This window comes from Pleurodeles waltl, chromosome 1_2 (assembly GCF_031143425.1).
Source record: "Pleurodeles waltl isolate 20211129_DDA chromosome 1_2, aPleWal1.hap1.20221129, whole genome shotgun sequence".
Lineage (NCBI taxonomy): Eukaryota > Metazoa > Chordata > Amphibia > Caudata > Salamandridae > Pleurodeles > Pleurodeles waltl.
The window spans coordinates 968,010,096-968,030,780 of record NC_090437.1 but is presented as its reverse complement, the minus strand read 5'-3'; the positions used below and the strand labels follow the sequence as shown (position 1 = coordinate 968,030,780).

The 20,685-nt window shown below is 43.5% G+C and overlaps 1 protein-coding gene across 2 annotated transcripts in view; it reads right to left on the bottom strand.

The window, feature by feature from the left end:
* Positions 1-10,912: 10,912 nt before the first annotated feature.
* Positions 10,913-20,685, bottom strand: part of KDR (kinase insert domain receptor) — a 75,061-nt gene continuing 65,288 nt past the window's right edge. For both annotated transcript variants that reach the window (XM_069201143.1, XM_069201146.1), the window contains exons 27-30: positions 18,844-18,989; positions 17,302-17,398; positions 17,119-17,207; positions 10,913-12,662 (exon numbers count right to left, since the gene is read on the bottom strand). In XM_069201143.1, coding sequence (XP_069057244.1) covers positions 12,485-12,662; positions 17,119-17,207; positions 17,302-17,398; positions 18,844-18,989 — 510 coding nt within the window. In that variant the 3' untranslated portion in view covers positions 10,913-12,484. The remainder of the gene's footprint in view (positions 12,663-17,118; positions 17,208-17,301; positions 17,399-18,843; positions 18,990-20,685) is intronic.

Below are 20,685 nucleotides of genomic sequence, written 5' to 3'. Positions count from 1 at the left end.
TCACCCCTCCTTGGATTCCCCTAGGTCTCTAGGTTTCAGAAATGCACAGGTTTGGTAGGTTTCCCTAGCTGCCGGCTGAGCTAGAGGCCAAAATCTACAGGTAGGCACTTCGCAAAAAAACACCTCTGTTTTTTTCCAAAATTTAGGATGTGTCCACGTTGCGCTTTGGGGTGTTTCCTGTCGCCAGCGCTAGGCCTACCCACGCAAGTGAGGTATCATTTTTATTGGGAGACTTGGGGGAACGCTGGGTGGAAGGAAATTTGTAGCTCCTCTCAGATTCCAGAACTTTCTGCCACAGAAATGTGAGGAACATGTGTTTTTTTAGCCAAATTTTGAGGTTTGCAAAGGATTCTGTGTAACAGAACCTGGTCCGAGCCCCGCAAGTCAACCCTCCTTGGATTCCCCTAGGTCTCTAGTTTTCAGAAATGCACAGGTTTGGTAGGTTTCCCTAGGTGCCGGCTGAGGTAGAGGCCAAAATCTACAGGTAGGCACTTCGCAAAAAACACCTCTGTTTTTTTCCAAAATTTAGGATGTGTCCAAGTTGCGCTTTGGGGTGTTTCCTGTCGCCAGCGCTAGGCCTACCCACGCAAGTGAGGTATCATTTCTATCGGGAGACTTGGGGGAACGCTGGGTGGAAGGAAATTTGTAGCTCCTCTCAGATTCCAGAACTTTCTGCCACAAAAATGTGAGGGACATTTGTTTTTTTAGCCAAATTTTGAGGTTTGCAAAGGATTCTGGGTAACAGAACCTGGTCCGAGCCCCGCAAGTCACCCCTCCTTGGATTCCCCTAGGTCTCTAGTTTTCAGAAATGCACAGGCTTGGTAGGTTTCCCTAGGTGCCGGCTGAGCTAGAGGCCAAAATCTACAGGTAGGCACTTCGCAAAAAACACCTCTGTTTTTTTCCAAAAATTTAGGATGTGTCCACGTTGCACTTTGGGGTGTTTCCTGTCGCCAGCGCTAGGCCTCCCCACGCAAGTGAGGTATCATTTTTATCGGGAGACTTGGGGGAACGCTGGGTGGAAGGAAATTTGTAGCTCCTCTCAGATTCCAGAACTTTCTGCCACAGAAATGTGAGGAACATGTGTTTTTTTAGCCAAATTTTGAGGTTTGCAAGGGATTCTGGGTAACAGAACCTGGTCCGAACCCCGCAAGTCACCCCTCCTTGGATTCCCCTAGGTCTCTAGCTTTCAGAAATGCACAGGTTTGGTAGGTTTCCCTAGGTGCCGGCTGAGCTAGAGGCCAAAATCTACAGGTAGGCACTTCGCAAAAAACACCTCTGTTTTTTTCCAAAATTTAGGATGTGTCCACGTTGCGCTTTGGGGTGTTTCCTGTCGTCGGCGCTAGGCCTACCCACGCAAGTGAGGTATCATTTTTATCGGGAGACTTGGGGGAACGCTGGGTGGAAGGAAATTTGTAGCTCCTCTCAGATTCCAGAACTTTCTGCCACAGAAATGTGAGGAACATGTGTTTTTTTAGCCAAATTTTGAGGTTTGCAAAGGATTCTGGGTAACAGAACCTGGTCCGAGCCCCGCAAGTCACCCCTCCTTGGATTCCCCTAGGTCTCTAGTTTTCAGAAATGCACAGGTTTGGTAGGTTTCCCTAGGTGCCGGCTGAGCTAGAGGCCAAAATCTACAGGTAGGCACTTCGTAAAAAACACCTCTGTTTTCTCCCAAAATTTTGGATGTGTCTACGTTGCGCTTTGGGGCGTTTCCTGTCGCCGGCGCTAGGCCTACCCACGCAAGTGAGGTATCATTTTTATCGGGAGACTTGGGGGAACGCTGGGTGGAAGGAAATTTGTAGCTCCTCTCAGATTCCAGAACTTTCTGCCACAGAAATGTGAGGAACATGTGTTTTTTTAGCCAAATTTTGAGGTTTGCAAGGGATTCTGGGTAACAGAACCTGGTCCGAGCCCCGCAAGTCACCCCTCCTTGGATTCCCCTAGGTCTCTAGTTTTCAGAAATGCACAGGTTTGGTAGGTTTCCCTAGGTGCCGGCTGAGCTAGAGGCCAAAATCTACAGGTAGGCACTTCGCAAAAAACACCTCTGTTTTTTTCCAAAATTTAGGATGTGTCCACGTTGCGCTTTGGGGTGTTTCCTGTCGCCAGCGCTAGGCCTACCCACGCAAGTGAGGTATCATTTTTATCGGGAGACTTGGGGGAACGCTGGGTGGAAGGAAATTTGTAGCTCCTCTCAGATTCCAGAACTTTCTGCCACAGAAATGTGAGGAACATGTGTTTTTTTAGCCAAATTTTGAGGTTTGCAAGGGATTCTGGGTAACAGAACCTGGTCCGAACCCCGCAAGTCACCCCTCCTTGGATTCCCCTAGGTCTCTAGCTTTCAGAAATGCACAGGTTTGGTAGGTTTCCCTAGGTGCCGGCTGAGCTAGAGGCCAAAATCTACAGGTAGGCACTTCGCAAAAAACACCTCTGTTTTTTTCCAAAATTTAGGATGTGTCCACGTTGCGCTTTGGGGTGTTTCCTGTCGTCGGCGCTAGGCCTACCCACGCAAGTGAGGTATCATTTTTATCGGGAGACTTGGGGGAACGCTGGGTGGAAGGAAATTTGTAGCTCCTCTCAGATTCCAGAACTTTCTGCCACAGAAATGTGAGGAACATGTGTTTTTTTAGCCAAATTTTGAGGTTTGCAAAGGATTCTGGGTAACAGAACCTGGTCCGAGCCCCGCAAGTCACCCCTCCTTGGATTCCCCTAGGTCTCTAGTTTTCAGAAATGCACAGGTTTGGTAGGTTTCCCTAGGTGCCGGCTGAGCTAGAGGCCAAAATCTACAGGTAGGCACTTCGTAAAAAACACCTCTGTTTTCTCCCAAAATTTTGGATGTGTCTACGTTGCGCTTTGGGGCGTTTCCTGTCGCCGGCGCTAGGCCTACCCACGCAAGTGAGGTATCATTTTTATCGGGAGACTTGGGGGAACGCTGGGTGGAAGGAAATTTGTAGCTCCTCTCAGATTCCAGAACTTTCTGCCACAGAAATGTGAGGAACATGTGTTTTTTTAGCCAAATTTTGAGGTTTGCAAGGGATTCTGGGTAACAGAACCTGGTCCGAGCCCCGCAAGTCACCCCTCCTTGGATTCCCCTAGGTCTCTAGTTTTCAGAAATGCACAGGTTTGGTAGGTTTCCCTAGGTGCCGGCTGAGCTAGAGGCCAAAATCTACAGGTAGGCACTTCGCAAAAAACACCTCTGTTTTTTTCCAAAATTTAGGATGTGTCCACGTTGCGCTTTGGGGTGTTTCCTGTCGCCAGCGCTAGGCCTACCCACGCAAGTGAGGTATCATTTTTATCGGGAGACTTGGGGGAACGCTGGGTGGAAGGAAATTTGTAGCTCCTCTCAGATTCCAGAACTTTCTGCCACAAAAATGTGAGGGACATTTGTTTTTTTAGCCAAATTTTGAGGTTTGCAAAGGATTCTGGGTAACAGAACCTGGTCCGAGCACCGCAAGTCACCCCTCCTTGGATTCCCCTAGGTCTCTAGTTTTCAGAAATGCACAGGTTTGGTAGGTTTCCCTAGGTGCCGGCTGAGCTAGAGGCCAAAATCTACAGGTAGGCACTTCGCAAAAAAACACCTCTGTTTTTTTCCAAAATTTAGGATGTGTCCACGTTGCGCTTTGGGGTGTTTCCTGTCGCCAGCGCTAGGCCTACCCACGCAAGTGAGGTATCATTTTTATCGGGAGACTTGGGGGAACGCTGGGTGGAAGGAAATTTGTAGCTCCTCTCAGATTCCAGAACTTTCTGCCACAAAAATGTGAGGGACATGTGTTTTTTTAGCCAAATTTTGAGGTTTGCAAAGGATTCTGGGTAACAGAACCTGGTCCGAGCCCCGCAAGTCACCCCTCCTTGGATTCCCCTAGGTCTCTAGTTTTCAGAAATGCACAGGTTTGGTAGGTTTCCCTTGGTGCCGGCTGAGCGAGAGGCCAAAATCTACAGGTAGGCACTTCGCAAAAAACACCTCTGTTTTTTTCCAAAATTTAGGATGTGTCCACGTTGCGCTTTGGGGTGTTTCCTGTCGCCGGCGCTAGGCCTACCCACGCAAGTGAGGTAACCTTTTTTTATCGGGAGACTTGGGGGAACGCTGGGTGGAAGGAAATTTGTAGCTCCTCTCAGATTCCAGAACTTTCTGCCACAGAAATGTGAGGAACATGTGTTTTTTTAGCCAAATTTTGAGGTTTGCAAAGGATTCTGGGTAACAGAACCTGGTCCGAGCCCCACAAGTCACCCCTCCTTGGATTCCCCTAGGTCTCTAGTTTTCAGAAATGCACAGGTTTGGTAGGTTTCCCTAGGTGCCGGCTGAGCTAGAGGCCAAAATCTACAGGTAGGCACTTCGCAAAAAACACCTCTGTTTTTTTCCAAAATTTAGGATGTGTCCACGTTGCGCTTTGGGGTGTTTCCTGTCGCCGGCGCTAGGCCTACCCACGCAAGTGAGGTATCATTTTTATCGGGAGACTTGGGGGAACGCTGGGTGGAAGGAAATTTGTAGCTCCTCTCAGATTCCAGAACTTTCTGCCACAGAAATGTGAGGAACATGTGTTTTTTTAGCCAAATTTTGAGGTTTGCAAAGGATTCTGGGTAACAGAACCTGGTCCGAGCCCCGCAAGTCACACCTCCTTGGATTCCCCTAGGTCTCTAGTTTTCAGAAATGCACAGGTTTGGTAGGTTTCCCTAGATGCCGGCTGAGCTAGAGGCCAAAATCTACAGGTAGGCACTTCGCAAAAAACACCTCTGTTTTTTTCAAAAATTTAGGATGTGTCCACGTTGCGCTTTGGGGTGTTTCCTGTCGCCAGCGCTAGGCCTACCCACGCAAGTGAGGTATCATTACTATCGGGAGACTTGGGGGAACGCTGGGTGGAAGGAAATTTGTAGCTCCTCTCAGATTCCAGAACTTTCTGCCACAAAAATGTGAGGGACATTTGTTTTTTTAGCCAAATTTTGAGGTTTGCAAAGGATTCTGGGTAACAGAACCTGGTCCGAGCCCCGCAAGTCACCCCTCCTTGGATTCCCCTAGGTCTCTAGTTTTCAGAAATGCACAGGTTTGGTAGGTTTCCCTAGGTGCCGGCTGAGCTAGAGGCCAAAATCTTCAGGTAGGCACTTCGCAAAAAACACCTCTGTTTTCTCCCAAAATTTAGGATGTGTCCACGTTGCACTTTGAGGTGTTTCCTGTCGCCGGCGCTAGGCCTACCCACGCAAGTGAGGTATCATTTTTATCGGGAGACTTGGGGGAACGCTGGGTGGAAGGAAATTTGTAGCTCCTCTCAGATTCCAGAACTTTCTGCCACAGAAATGTGAGGAACATGTGTTTTTTTAGCCAAATTTTGAGGTTTGCAAAGGATTCTGGGTAACAGAACCTGGTCCGAGCCCCGCAAGTCACCCCTCCTTGGATTCCCCTAGGTCTTTAGCTTTCAGAAATGCACAGGTTTGGTAGGTTTCCCAAGGTGCCGGCTGAGCTAGAGGCCAAAATCTACAGGTAGGCACTTCGCAAAAAACACCTCTGTTTTCTCCCAAAATTTAGGATGTGTCCACGTTGCGCTTTGGGGTGTTTCCTGTCGCCGGCGCTAGGCCTACCCACGCAAGTGAGGTATCATTTTTATCGGGAGACTTGGGGGAACGCTGGGTGGAAGGAAATTTGTAGCTCCTCTCAGATTCCAGAATTTTCTGCCACAGAAATGTGAGGAACATGTGTTTTTTTAGCCAAATTTTGAGGTTTGCAAAGGATTCTGGGTAACAGAACCTGGTCCGAGCCCCGCAAGTCACCCCTCCTTGGATTCCCCTAGGTCTCTAGTTTTCAGAAATGCACAGGTTTGGTAGGTTTCCCTAGGTGCCGGCTGAGCTAGAGGCCAAAATCTACAGGTAGGCACTTCGCAAAAAACACCTCTGTTTTTTTCCAAAATTTAGGATGTGTCCACGTTGCGCTTTGGGGTGTTTCCTGTCGCCGGCGCTAGGCCTACCCACGCAAGTGAGGTATCATTTTTAGCGGGAGACTTGGGGGAACGCTGGGTGGAAGGAAATTTGTAGCTCCTCTCAGATTCCAGAACTTTCTGCCACAGAAATGTGAGGAACATGTGTTTTTTTAGCCAAATTTGGAGGTTTGCAAAGGATTCTGGGTAACAGAACCTGGTCCGAGCCCCGCAAGTCACCCCTCCTTGGATTCCCCTAGGTCTCTAGTTTTCAGAAATGCACAGGTTTGGTAGGTTTCCCTAGGTGCCGGCTGAGCTAGAGGCCAAAATCTACAGGTAGGCACTTCGTAAAAAACACCTCTGTTTTCTCCCAAAATTTTGGATGTGTCCATGTTGCGCTTTGGGGCGTTTCCTGTCGCGGGCGCTAGGCCTACCCACACAAGTGAGGTATCATTTTTATCGGGAGACTTGGGGGAACATAGATTAGCAAAACAAGTGCTATTGCCCCTTGTCTTTCTCTACATTTTTTCCTTCCAAATATAGGAGAGTGTGTAAAAAAGACATCTATTTGAGAAATTCCCTATAATTCACATGCTTGTATGGTCACCCCGGAATTCAGAGATGTCTGAATCACCTTATCTTGTGCCCTTTTTGGAAATGCAAAGGTTTTCTTGATAGCAATTTTTTACTCTTTATATTTCAGCAAATGAATTGCTGTATACCCGGTATAGAATGAAAACGCACTGCAGGGTGCAGCTCATTTATTGGCTCTGGGTTCCTCGGGTTCTTGATGAACCTACAAGCCCTATATATCCCCGCAACCAGAGGAGTCCAGCAGACGTAACAGTATATTGCTTTCCATAATCTGACATTGCAGGGAAAAGTTACAGAGTAAAACGTAGAGAAAAATTGATGTTTTTTTCACCTCAATTTCAATATTTTTCTTTTTCAGCTGTTATTTTCTGTAGGAAACCCTTGTAGGATCTACACAAATGACCCCTTGCTGAATTCAGAATTTTGTCTACTTTTCAGAAATGGTTAGGTTTCTGGGATCCAGCATTGGTTTCATGCCCATTCCTGTCACTGACTGAAAGGAGGCTGAAAGCACAAAAAATTGCAAAAATGGGGTATGCCCCAGTAAAATGCCAAAATTGTGTTGAAAAATTGGGTTTTCTAATTCAAGTCTGCCTGTTCCTGAAAGCTAGGAAGCTGCTGAGTTTAGCACTGCAAACCCTTTGTTGATGCCATTTTCAGGGGGAAATCCACAAGCCTTCTTCTGCAGCCACTTTTTCCAATTTTTTTGAAAAAAACGAAATTTTCACTGTATTTTGGCCAATTTCTTGGCCTCCTTCAAGGGAACCCACAAAGTCTGGGTACCTCTAGAATCCCTAGGATGTTGGAAAAAAAGGACGCAAATTTGGCTTGGTTAGCTTATGTGGACAAAAAGTTATGAGGGCCTAAGCGCAAACTGCCCCAAATAGGCAAACAAAGGCCTTGCACAGGAGGGGGAAAAGGCCTGGCAGCGAAGGGGTTAAAACAACAGGTGCGGGAAACCACGCTTGTTTTGGTTTAAATTTTCGGTGGATCCACAGATTTTCATACATTTAAAAACATATACTTTTTTGCCCTAACTGGGCCCCTGGGGGAGGGGGGCTCCAAGACCAAGGCTAGGGGGCTAGAGTATTCGTACCCTGCCACCTTTTATTTATTTTTTGTGACTCGGCTGAAGCTAAGTCCCAAAATGGCTGCCAACACTACCTGGTTGAAGTGTTGGCAACCGATGAGATCTCTGGGATGTACGGAGTTGCAGCGTCCCTAGATATCTATATTTTTTTAACCTTTAATATCTCGGAAACTACTGAAAGGATTTACACCAAAGAACTAAACACACAACACCAAGATCTAGCTTCCTGCCAAAGTTGGAGTCATTCTGTTCAGCAGTTGACTGTAGGCATGTCTAAAGATCCTATGGGAAAAAGAATGGGAAAAAACGTGTTTTCGGACCGCCCCTTTTTAAAATTAAACAAATAAATAATGTTACATACCTTTAAACAATATGAAAAAAAGTATTATAGTTAAGTTTACTTTAAACACATAACAGTTTTTAATAAACATATTAGTTGACCAAAAATATACAATTCTTATTAGGAAAATTATATATATATATATATTAAAAAGCAAATAAACTATTTACATGATTCTTAAAAACTGTAATAAGTATGAATTAAAAAATGTTATTAATTTATTGTGTAATTAAATTCCCGCAATATACTCCCACAAACCTAGAAGCTCACCCTTAAAATATAAGTAAATAAATATAACACAATTAGCAAATTTAGTAATCAATGAAATAAATAATAATAAATGATTAATTAATTAATTGTTATTACTTAATAAGTTCCCAACCTGTGCTACAAGCACAACATTGCACACCTAATATATAAATAGAACACATATTATAATTACACAATTCACATAAATATGAATCAATATATCATTAATAATAACTTAATAAATACATGTACATTATCAATTAATTAACTTATACTTCTACAAACCCATTTAAAAATAGAAGCATTGCACAATTTACATAATTAACAATCAATAAAATAATTAATAATAAAGTATTAATTAATTATTCATTACTTAACTAACCACTCTATGCTCCTACAATCCCAACAACCCTCACCTGATATATAACTTATAATGTATAATAATTACACAACTTACATAATTAATAACTAATAGAACAATTATCAATACATTAAGAAGTAATTATTAGTTAATTACCTACCACATACCCTTATAAACCTAGCAACTCAGACCTAATATCTAACTAAAAAATAACTTACAATTTACATAATTTATAAACAATCATAATTACAAAACATCTTTTGTGGAATGCACTATTGTCTATGTTGGGTGCAGAATGGATGTCTGATTGAAACAGAGAGTTGGTGGGGCCTGGCCTTTTTCGGGGGGAGATGTGTTCGTGGTCCAAGTTTGTACACTGTTTGTGAAGCTCCAAGTTTGTACATTGTTATGTAACGCATCCTTTAGCTAGGATTTTATAGTAGAACGTGTTCACCTCGGTAACTGATTTGCTTCTTTTTTTCCCTAGGCCTCTCTTTTTCCCTTTTAGTTTCCTTTCTTCTTAAATGTTGGTTAATGTTTCCAATGGGCCACATGGTTAAATGGCAGTTTCGATTTTTTGCTAACCATGTTGATGACTTTTAACGTGCTGTATGGTCAACCAATGAATATCTCATTAAGATGTTTTGAAATAATAAGCTCCTTCTGTTTCTTGGTTTTAGACTTACTGATTTCCTTGACTGTGGCTGAAAACAAGTTTGAATTTCCGCAGATGCAAAGAAGAACACAGAATCTTCGAAAGGCAGCGCAGGTTCGATTTATAAACAAGACAAACATTGAAAAGCTACAATAATCTCTTTAGTGGATAGCAATGTTAAAGACACCAGAAAACGCACGTAAGGCAGCAGCTCTTAATTCCTCGGGTTCAAGAACAGCCCTAGAGGCTTTTTTATGGTTTCTAATGTGTCATTATTTTCTGTTAATCGACCAGCGAACCCAACCTAAACAGCTGGTTCAATAGCATGTAAGTGTTTTAACACTGTGACCTGATGTATGTTTTGACTACAAGCTCTAACAAATAGACATAAGTGCTGGTCTCTTGCAAATATTTACTGAACTTAACTTGAGAATAAGCATTGCTCGTAGCTTGGTAAAATGTTTTTTATCGACTGGTGGCAACCCCCCCCCCCCCCCCACTCTAAGGGGTAGAAATTACACCCTACTAGTTAGTGCCCATTGTGGTCGGCAGCAATGATACTACACACTTTTTAATCTGGACCATGGTGTTTGGAAAGGGGAGGATGTACCCTCAGATGAATATTCCCACGTGGTGCCCTCGGGCACCACGCTGCACTGTCTTCTCGGGCAGTATCCCCTGTACTAGTCCTCTCCACAAAGTGTTGTGCGGCACACTTGTGTGACATCCTCGACCCGGTAGGCAATGACTATACTAGTCCTTTCCACAATGTCTTGTGTGGTTCTCAAGAGGAGGCACACTTGTGTGACATCCTCGACCAGGTAGGCAATGACCGGTCACAGGAACTCTTGAAATCTTTGTCACTCTTCAGATTGTTTAAGTAAGAGAAAAACAGCCAAATTCTGCCAGTAATATTTTTGGAAAATGATCAAATGCCCTAGAGAGAAGTAAATACCCAAAGTTAAAAGCCTTGAAGAAAAACTTAGGAGACAGCTGTAGCTAGAAAAAGAGGAACATCAGTCTTCAGATACGCTGTCCCGCTCAGGCCAGAGTGGAATACTCATGTCTGCTCTGATGATCTGATGCCACAGCTTCAAAAAATGTGATGGACTCATTCCCCTCCCCAGCGAGATTCGTAGCTTTGCACAACTTTACAGCCCAAAATATGAAGTCTAAACAGCACCAGAAAAGTAATCGAAAGCCAACAGATATAAGAAATTGACGTTCGTCTTGCGACAGATGAAATACCTTCACCAGCCCAAGAGCGAGCTCTGGAGATAGGTTGTTTCTGCACACTGATTGTGCAGGGCAAAATCAAGGACTCACGCTCTTGAAAAGCTAGATGCAGCCGCACCTCACAAAGCAATCATACTTCATATAAACTGATTAAGACGGGTAGCTGTTACTGTGACCAAAGAGCACGTGCAGTTTGCAGAACTTTCACACCGGGGTACAGCGGACCAAGATCCTCACAGCACACCAAACAACATTCTACAGGAATCGTGCATTGTTAGCTGAGCTTACTTTGGCCCTGTGTAGTTTTGCTAGTTTAAGAAAATGGAACCTTGTGGCCTTCTGGGAGTCTGCGTTCCACGACGTAAGTCAAAGTACACTCCAACAAGATCGCCAATTTGAAAAGGCCACATGAAAAACATGTATCACTCAAGCTCTGAAGCCAAAAGCCACAGATTGTTAACTTTTTAAAAGAAAAAGGGCAGACACTTCAGATTGATAAAAAATGTTTATGTTTCACAATACAGATAACTAATACTGACATCAAATGCGAATCATAACCTCATGATGTATATATATATTTATCTATGTACAATATATATTCATAAAGATGCACTGTCATATATTACATTTACTCTACGTGAACATGTTATAAATAATTGACATGGCAAAGTTGGCTCACAACTCCTGAGTTCCAGAACTAAAACAGCTTTCATATAAAAATACATTAGCTATTAAGAAACAACCACTTCAGGCTACAAGTTAAACTGCTGCAAGACATGTTTGCTTGCATAATTCACTATCATGGTATGTTATGTGGGTATAGGTACAAGGATAGCTAAAGAAGGAAATACAGCAGCCATAAAGTCAAGGGATAGTCACTTTCATGTGTTTGCTGATGCGGAGCACCTGTAGAAGGTTTATGTAGATTTTGTGTTTTTCATTCACTCACTTGCACTCACTTGTACAAGCGTTTGCACCGAGAACAATTACCCATTAGTGTTACCATCGACTCCTACTGGGATCATAATCGCTAACACGACAAACTATAGATTGTTTTATTTTTACAAATCCCAGCCGACCCCGATTTTGCAGTCTATGTCTATGGAAGTGACGAGGCCCTGCTAGTTTATTTTACCAGTGCATCACTACATACATGAAATTAAGTTTAACACATTTACAGAGTGGGCTACCACAGTGAAGTGGTAATATGTTTTTCGGTTCTCCACCCAGGCTAAACAGCATGCTCCCAGCCTAGCTTTATCTGTAGATTATAGCAGGCCATACAGGAGGACTATACGGGCCTGATGGATCATTACTCCTGTCAATGTCTTTGTTCAAACGTCTAATACAACCCTCAAAAGGACACTTCAAATTGTTTTGCCTGACGTTTTTTGGGAAAGGAGTGTAGGTGAAAGTACTGGAGTAAAATATCTTTAAAGCAAACAAATGTCAGCAGGAGAATGTGAGTCGACTATCAGTAGTAAAAATGTTGTACAGCCACTTTTCAGCAAACTGTCATTAGAGACACGGCCTATAGAATGTATGTATCCATTAAGAGAAAACTGCAGCTTCTTATATAAATGTTCGAGTTATGGTCACAGTGGTTTATTTTACTAAAGTTTCCAAAGGACTCATACTATATATATATATATATATATATATATATATATATTTTTTTTTCTCTCTAAATAGCTCAGAGCTTATCCTTCATTTCTTTTTACTCTAACAATACTGTTATCTGCAATAATTGACAAATGGGAGACACTCAGTGTCAATAAACAGAACACATATTTCAATTATAGAAAAATATACATATATAAATACTTCTGTCGATGACAAATACTCTACTGCCCAGGGAGGGCACGGCTCCTTGACAAGTCCTTCACTTAGTCCGTATGGTCCACGGTGCAAGTCCCCTTTAGCTTGGTCGCCCTTCACTGAAGGCCGGCGGAATGTCAATCGCATGCATGTTCAAGAAGGCACACATTTAAGACCCAACACATTTCCAGTGACTTCCAGATTTGTCAGCGGAAACTGGGTTCAGCTGGATTGCAAAGTCATGCTACACTGACAGGGTGCAGCAGTTCTGAAACTTGTTCTCCTGGTGCAATAGTTCTGTTTCTTCACTAGAGAAAGCCGTGGTGTCCATGTCGTCAGAGTGATAACCCGACTGGTAGCCACTTGTTTGGTGGGAAGTTGAAGACATGACAGATTCCTTGCTTTTGCTGGACACCAGCCCACTGTAAAAAAAAAAAGTTTAAATATGTCGGAATGGTATATGCATACTTTCCTAAGATAGCCCAGTATCCCTCTCCACCTTGTATAGGTACAATAATTGATAGTATGAAAATACAGAGTTTTTCTCTCAAGAAATTGTCATCACTCTTGTCGATACCATGAACGCCCATTTTCAGTAACTACTAGCACATACAAGGAAATATTTCCAGCTTCTTGGATAAAATGGCACAAGTCAAAGCAGGAAGCTAAGTGAACTATGAACAGGCCAATATCAGAAATCTACATGGTACTTCGATTATGTAATAAAAACGTTGCAAGCCTTATATCAAGGCTTACTTTAAAGACTCACTTTTGCAGATAAAATGCTCCCTTTTTATTTATACTAACCTGACTTAATATAAAGGTATAATTCTCAAAAAGTCAGAGATGTACTGTCAGAATCCATAAAGTACTTCCACGCCTGAAATATTTTGCACACAGAAAGGTACATCTATACAGTGCATCCCTGCATTCAGAAATGTCATGTAAAAGAACGTTTGCAGTGTAAAAGAGGCTTTTGTTTCCCCATTTATAATCCTTTCCACCATTTTAGAGGGGTTTCCTCTTCAATTTGCTGAAAACAGATTTACTCTACCTCTCAAAGCAAGCAAATCTACCACTGTCTGCAGAGCAGAAAATCCCTCACAAAAGTTTGTGAATACTCGCAAACGAATAGACATCGGAACAACGCATGTTGTAACCTCACATGCCTGAACAATGTGGTCGGAACAACAACCACATTGTTACCACTAATGCCTTTACCACGAATGCATTAACAACGATTTTTCATTGTAAAGGTATTCCTGGTAAATGCATGCGTGGAATGGCATGCATGGTTCCAGCATGTGGCCCCCCTGTCCCTCCGCCCCAAAAACCTAAAACTACCCCAACCCGCTCCTAAACCTAAAACTACCCTGACCCCCCACCCCATCCCAAAAACTACCCCGATCCCCCCACCCTGCCCCTAAAACTACCCCTCACCAGCCCCTAAAAACTAAAATTACCCCAACCCCCAACCTCAACCATTAAAGCCTAAAATTACTCTGATCCCCAACTCCCACCCTTAAAAATTAAAACTACCCCCACCCTGCCTCTAAAACTACCCCCCAACCCTACCCCAACCCCACTTACCTGACCACGTCCTCTCCGACCCCGAGTCTGTTTTCCTCTCCCTTAACCATGTAAGTTTGTTGTCCAGACATGTGTGGTTAAGGCAGAGGAAAACAGGGTCGTTGTCCAGGAAAGCGTTGTTCCGCTTTCGTGGACAACGCCCGTCGGTTTCCCCTCACAAACATGTGTGAATATACGTCAGAACAACGCATGCTAGAACCACGCATGCCTGAACAACGCGGTCGGAACAACGACGGCATTGTTACCACTAATGTCTTTACCATGAATGCATTAACAACGATTTTTCTTTGTAAAGGCATTCCTGGTAAAGACATGCGTGGAATGGCATGCATGGTTCTCCAGCATGCGACCCCTCTGATCCCCCACCCCGCCTCTAAAACCTAAAACTACCCCGACCTCCCCACCCCACCCCTAAAACCTAAACTTCACCAACCCCGACCGCCCCTAAAAACCTAAAACTACCCCGAACCCCCACCCCGCCCCTAAAACTAAAGCGCCCCTAAAACTAAAGCGCCCCTAAAAACTAAAATTACCCCAACCCTCCACCGCCACCATTAAAACCTAAAATCACCCCGACCCCCCCACTCCCGCCCTTAAAAATTAAAACTACCCCGTCCCCTAAAATTACCCCCCACCCCTACTCCACCCCCACTCACCTGACCGCGTCCTCTCGGATTCCAGGTCTGTTTTCATCTGCCTTAACCATGCATGTTAGTTGTCCAGACAAGCGTGGTTAAGGCAGAGGAAAATAGGGTCGTTGTTCAGGAAAGTATTGTTCCGCTTTCGTGGAAAACGCCTGTCGTTGTTCAGCCATCGTTGTTTCCCCTCACAAACGTGTGTTGAATATGTTTACTAGCTTTGGCTTGTGTGCTCACCATGGTGCACCAACAAACCCAACTCTCTGGAAAGATCTGACACATAACACTTTCACCAGACTAGCTTAATTTTCAGTATTTATGATGGCAAACTTGCAATCTGTGAATCACTACATTTTATTTGTATTCGTAAATTAAATTGGTTCTGCACCTAAGTGTGACTTACGTATGGAAATGCCTACAGAATAGGGATAAAAGTATTCTCTTCAGTGAAAATTATGTTTCACTTTTATTTTCGGTGTGCTGCAGATCAGTTGCCATTATGTATAGAATTATTAATATATAATTACGTAGGGTTGGCAAGATTCGGATCAATGGGAGAGATGATAGACTGAGTCAGTCTAGATAGAATATGAAGCTGTACTCTTGAGGTTCAGAAGACTGCACAGCAGGTGCATAAACCAGCTGTGCCACTTCTGCTGTCATATCAAATTATTCTGGACATTTATGAAGTAATGTAAGTGTTAAGGTGTGCTTGGGATGGAGAACTGGGCCTACAGAACCTGTACTGTATAGAGTAAAACCTGTGTTTTTATAGGAGTGGCCATGTGCGAGGCGAGAACCAGCCATTAACAGGTGATCGCGTGTAATATATGTAGCTAACCAGAAAATAGGAGGAAAATAATAGGAGTCCAAAACTTACAGACAAAAGTAGGTAGAGTAATGGACAATGAATGACGGCATAGGAGCCATCCACAGTGACGTAAAGTAAAGACTGCAGGCCTAACCCAAGCCGCTGTGGACCCTGGCGGCGTTGTTTTCTGCCTGACAGACCTCTCTAGTTTCCTATTTCCTGCTGCCACGGTTCAGTGCCCTGATTGCGCTCACAGGAGTTCTGTGTGACTGCCCTTGGGCACACTGGTTGAAGCGTTGCACCGGCGGCTCCTTGGCCAGCCTACTGTAGTGCCTGACCTCTGGGGTCAAGGAGCCGCTATTCAACACAAGACGAGCCCGCCTCCCCGCCACGGATATCTGCAGGGCATGTGCCATTGTTGTGAGTAGGGAGAGCTGCAGCTTTACGGAAGCTGACATAATAGTACCACAAGAGGAGTCGGTTGGTACACAGGTATGCACGTTATGCTGCTGGAGGCCGCCCCCAAAGCGCTAAAGTGGCAGAAAGTGAAAACCTGAGATTGTCATGAGGGAAGACGGGACGGTTGCCATGAATCGGAGCACTGACGTCCTTCAAACTACCGCAGTTTGTACAATGTGCGCATTAAATCGTGGCCCCCTGATTAACAGGCGTCAGCTGCTGTATGGAGGGGCCAGACTTGTGCATCTGACTGACCTGAGGTGCGTGTAGTCTTCAACAAGGCAAATCAAAGCGATAGGACCTATTATATACTCGTTGTCCATAATCTGAATTAAATGGGCGGTTTCCAGTCCTCTCTGAAAGGGCAAGAAGTCTTTCTAATCACACCCTTAAGTGCAGAGTGTTTCCTTAACAGAATGATAGGGTGGAAAGTAGTTTTTGAGATGCTGACCTCAGGCTTCTGTTTGGTTGTGATAGATGGAAGGACATAGAGAGCTTCCTAGTGCCACTGTCGAGCAGTCCTGTTGCACAGCATTATGAAGTCTGGGCTCTCCTAGGGAGCCCAGGGAAGTGTTGTGAAGGCAGCGGAGATACCCTTGCAACCATAAAAGCTGAATACGAGTCCAGCTGCATGGTTCTGGGCTCTTTTTGACTACAGATGGCATCACAATAGTCTAAATGGAAACTGAGCACCATGTGAACCAGTGATATCTTGCAGGAGGCTGGAAGCAAGGGAAGCGAGACACATAAAGTGTTACTGATGACTTCATTGACTAACGAAGGAGGGGTGGCTTGAAAAGAAAGTCACTATCAAGCAGCAGTCACACATTTCATAGCTTATGGGACAGCTTCGTGGATACGCCTATTGACTCTAGGTAAATTAAAGGTAAGGAAGTAAACACTGATCCATGGGTAGGATTCTCAGTGTTCTCACTATAGAGTGAGAGCCAATGGTGCTTCCTCTAGAGTTGGGTATCTTACAAACCACCATCTCAAGGTGCCCAGATCCTTCCTGGAGGTCTTCTGCAATTCATTTAACCAGTGTTACGATTAACCAACTAAATGGGACTCATACAGCTCAATAGAATTTGCATTACATCTATTACAATTCAAACCTGTGACCTGCTGGTTGCACATTTCTACAGCTTCAACAAATTTATGGAACAACATAAAAAAATCACAAGTCAAGATCATTACTTTGCTTATGGATACTGAGAAATATTCTGACACTTTAGTGAGAACTTAGCTGTTGCTAGCTAAAAACAAGACAGCTTTGTCACCAAGATATTTGAACTCATAAGTGGGTGATATCTGTCCCATCCCACTGAGAAACACATGTGAATGTCTACTGAGCACATCAGTTTATAAGCTAAGACTCACCTATAGGAGTTTGATGGGTTTCCTGTTGCGTTTACCAGGGTTTTCAGTTCTTCTGAAGCCAGTACCATCCCACTGTCTGTTTGATTATCCTATTAAAGTGATATACATATCAGAGGATGAGGGAATGGACCTTGTTCGTTAAAAAAACAGAGGAAGAGTCAAAGCTTATGTATATGATCTTACCTCCAAAACCACTTTCACTATCGGTTCCAGTGGGACATCATCAAAAGTCTTCACGCTTGCTGGCCGGCTTTTCCGTTTACTACTCTGTAGGTAGCGACTGCAAAAGAAAGAAAAGCATGGCTAAGTAACTATGTCTTTACATTTGAACGTAATAATTTTCTAACAAGATTGTATTGGTGAATCGATCAGGCATTCTGCAGAGTAAGATGTTTCTTTGAGGACTAATCTGCCCTAGCTTCCATAAGGTCAGCCTTGGTTGTGCAACCTTTTAAGAGGACCTCTGCCACCCAACATTAAAGCTTTTAACACTTGGAGGATCAGTACAGCAGAGCTAGATTTTCATTATTTCTGTGTTGCCAATGTGGTTTAATGCGCTGATACACCATTACAGCAGTGATCCTCCACCACGAACATGTCATATCATTGAAATAATCTCTGTTGCAGGCATGTTCTGTGTGGTTTGAACCATGTAATACAGCAAAGGCAGCCACAGGAATGAGAAATAGAGAATGGAGGCAGGAAATATTGTCTGCAAAGGGATGAGGGGCTCTCAGCAGCAGTGTTTCCTCCGATTCATCCTGATTGGGGACCTGTTTCAATGCACTGAGGGCTGAGTGATATGAGACAATGCCACCCAGTCGCTCACCCTGAGTCATAGTCATGGAGCAATACTTGTTGCCTCCATTCACAACTAACCATCAATAGGGAAACCTTAGAGTGTGATTTTCGTGAGTTGGCTCTGAGTTTGCTCTGTAGGAAATTTTTTACAGTACAGCAACTGTGGCTGGCGCTTAGAGCACTTAGTGGGATTCATCTTTTTTACAGTAAATTTGAGGAAAGTATCTGGAGTAAATGTGAAATGTTAGAGGGCTCTTCTGCTGTTTGAAACGTGATATGTAAAAAGTGGGGATTTAAGTTGGGATAATATTTGTGCCTGCTGGTTCACCTTTACGTGCAGTAGGTGCAAGGTGGAAGACATATATAATGACTTTGTGCCTAGGTATATGGTTCATCTAAAAAGTGCAGTTACATCGCATTTAAAAGTGTAGCAATCAGATAGAAATATAGGCTGCCTGTCCCATTAAAGGTTAAGAATATGGCTGTCCTGCTGAGATGTGATGGCAGCGTCCAACTAAAGGTTTAACTCTGCTCCATTCTAAAACACCTCATTGTTTTCTGATCTAGACCTGATCATGCCATGCAGAAAGTGATCCCACTTTCTCCCTGTATGCCTCAGAACTACCTCACCTTTCCAACTCATAAGTTCTCAGTTTTATTAGAAGCTGGTCCATTACTTTATTTTAGTGCCATTCTGACTGCATTGCAAACTGATATTTATCAGAAATATCATGACATTCATAATTGTTGACAAAGTATACAAGGTCTTTAAGAAATATTAGGGAACCCTCCATTGTGTTCCCAACATCCAAAACAAGGAATCAAGGAGAAACAAACAGCTGAAGTGTCCTTCCTTCCTAATTCTGGCCTCCCCCCTCAATACCACGATAATTGATAGGATGTTTACCAAATATAGAGCAGTACCTTATTCCGGCTGCATTGTCATAATGGAATTTAGGATCACAAATTTCCTCTTCCTCCATACAGGAAACCGGCGAAGTTGGCAAGGAGAGCCCGGAGTCTTCATCTATGTTTAGACATACTCCCATTGGGATGTACTCTTTACCGTCCTGAAATATAAAATCAGCATCCATCAGAATACATACTCTAGCCATCAATCGCAAAAGTACAAGAGTGCTCATAAAGTAGGCATACAAATATTTCTCTAGCAGAGATTTTAGGCAAAGGGTTGCTTGTATTCATTCCAGGTTGGCTTGGATGGTATTTTGCAAATGCAAAGCTGTAATACTGAGCCTTGAGTGGTAAAAGGCTTTTGTTATTTTTCAGTTCATTATGAATGGTACTAATTCTGTGCTTAAAGTCTTTGCTGTAAAAATGCAAAAGGCTTTGTCCCATTTACGCTCGCTGAGGATGGCACAGTTTAATTCTATGCTTAAAACCTCTGCTAGAAAAACAGACATTTGAGAAGAGCAGATTCAGTGTCTATGGTGCTGCAGGATACTCCATATCAGAGCTGCTCTCCACCAAAACCTGTAAAGAGTTCCCCGTTCCCTTATTTGCATAATTTATCTGGAACTCTAAGCCTGAAAGGGTATATATAAATGCCATATATATATGTCTATCTATGTATATATAATATCTATCTATATAGTCAATTAAATATATATGTATATAAACTTAAAAAAACAAAGGTTACAGGGACGTTATAGTTAGATTCTGAATTTATACGCATAAAACCATAGAAATTCATCAGTTATAATTAGAGCTATTCCTAGTAACTATAGCTCGTGCCCTAAGGTAACTATAACTCGCGCCCCCGATATGCACAGTTTTTTCTTCAATAATTTGACTGCTGTTTCGTTTATATTTTAATAATAACATTATAGAAACTGTCATGAGTGCTGTAATAGTGCATGGTGACTGCACGAGTTATAGTTACCTTAGGGCGCAAGTTATATACTAGAAATAACTCCAACTATAACTGCTGAATTTCTGTGGTTTTGTGCAAGTGAATTCAGAACCTAACTATAACGTCCCTGTAACCTTTGGCTTTTTAAAGTGAATTTCTATGTTTTTAAAAAAATTATATTTCCTAACCATTACGTTCCTGTAACCTTTGTTTTTTTTCAGTGAATTTCTATGTTTTTTAAAAACGTAAAGTAATTTTAATTACTAAATGTTAATCTAACAACTGCCATGAATGGCTTACAGCCGCGCACGGCAGGTGTTGGCTACAGAGCCTGGGCAGGGGGCACGCACCACGGCATAGCGCGCCCCCAATACAGGTGCGGGCCGGATCGGACCGGTTTCGGCCGGCAGCCTGAGGCTGCCGCGAATTTTTTTGAAAATCGCGCTCACCCCGAGGGGTGAGCCGATTGGCTGAAGGGTGTGTGGTGGGGGCTCCCAGGTAATCAGCAGGGGCAGCCCGAGTTAGTTAAAAGGGGGACTCAAGTCCCTCTAGGGTCAGGTTGTTTTCTTGACCCTGGGCTGCCCCTGACAATCGACGCACTCCTCCAGAGGACTGGAGGAATTCTTTCCCGCCCACCCCTCCCCAAAGAATAGCAGTATTAGGAAGACCTTAGGAGGGAAGGAGTCATGTTTTGGCACAAAACAGGTGGATAACCTTGGCATCAAGAATACTAGTGCAGGCAAACTCAAGATGGTATCATGAGCTTTTTGGCTCAAACCAGGGTGGCGGTGCTGTGGGTTTAGGAAAGGGGCTCGGGACGACCGCTACCGCGAATGTCCATTGCTCCCCCCACGGTACTCCATTACATGGCCCTGGAATTTTTTAATTTGGGGGGA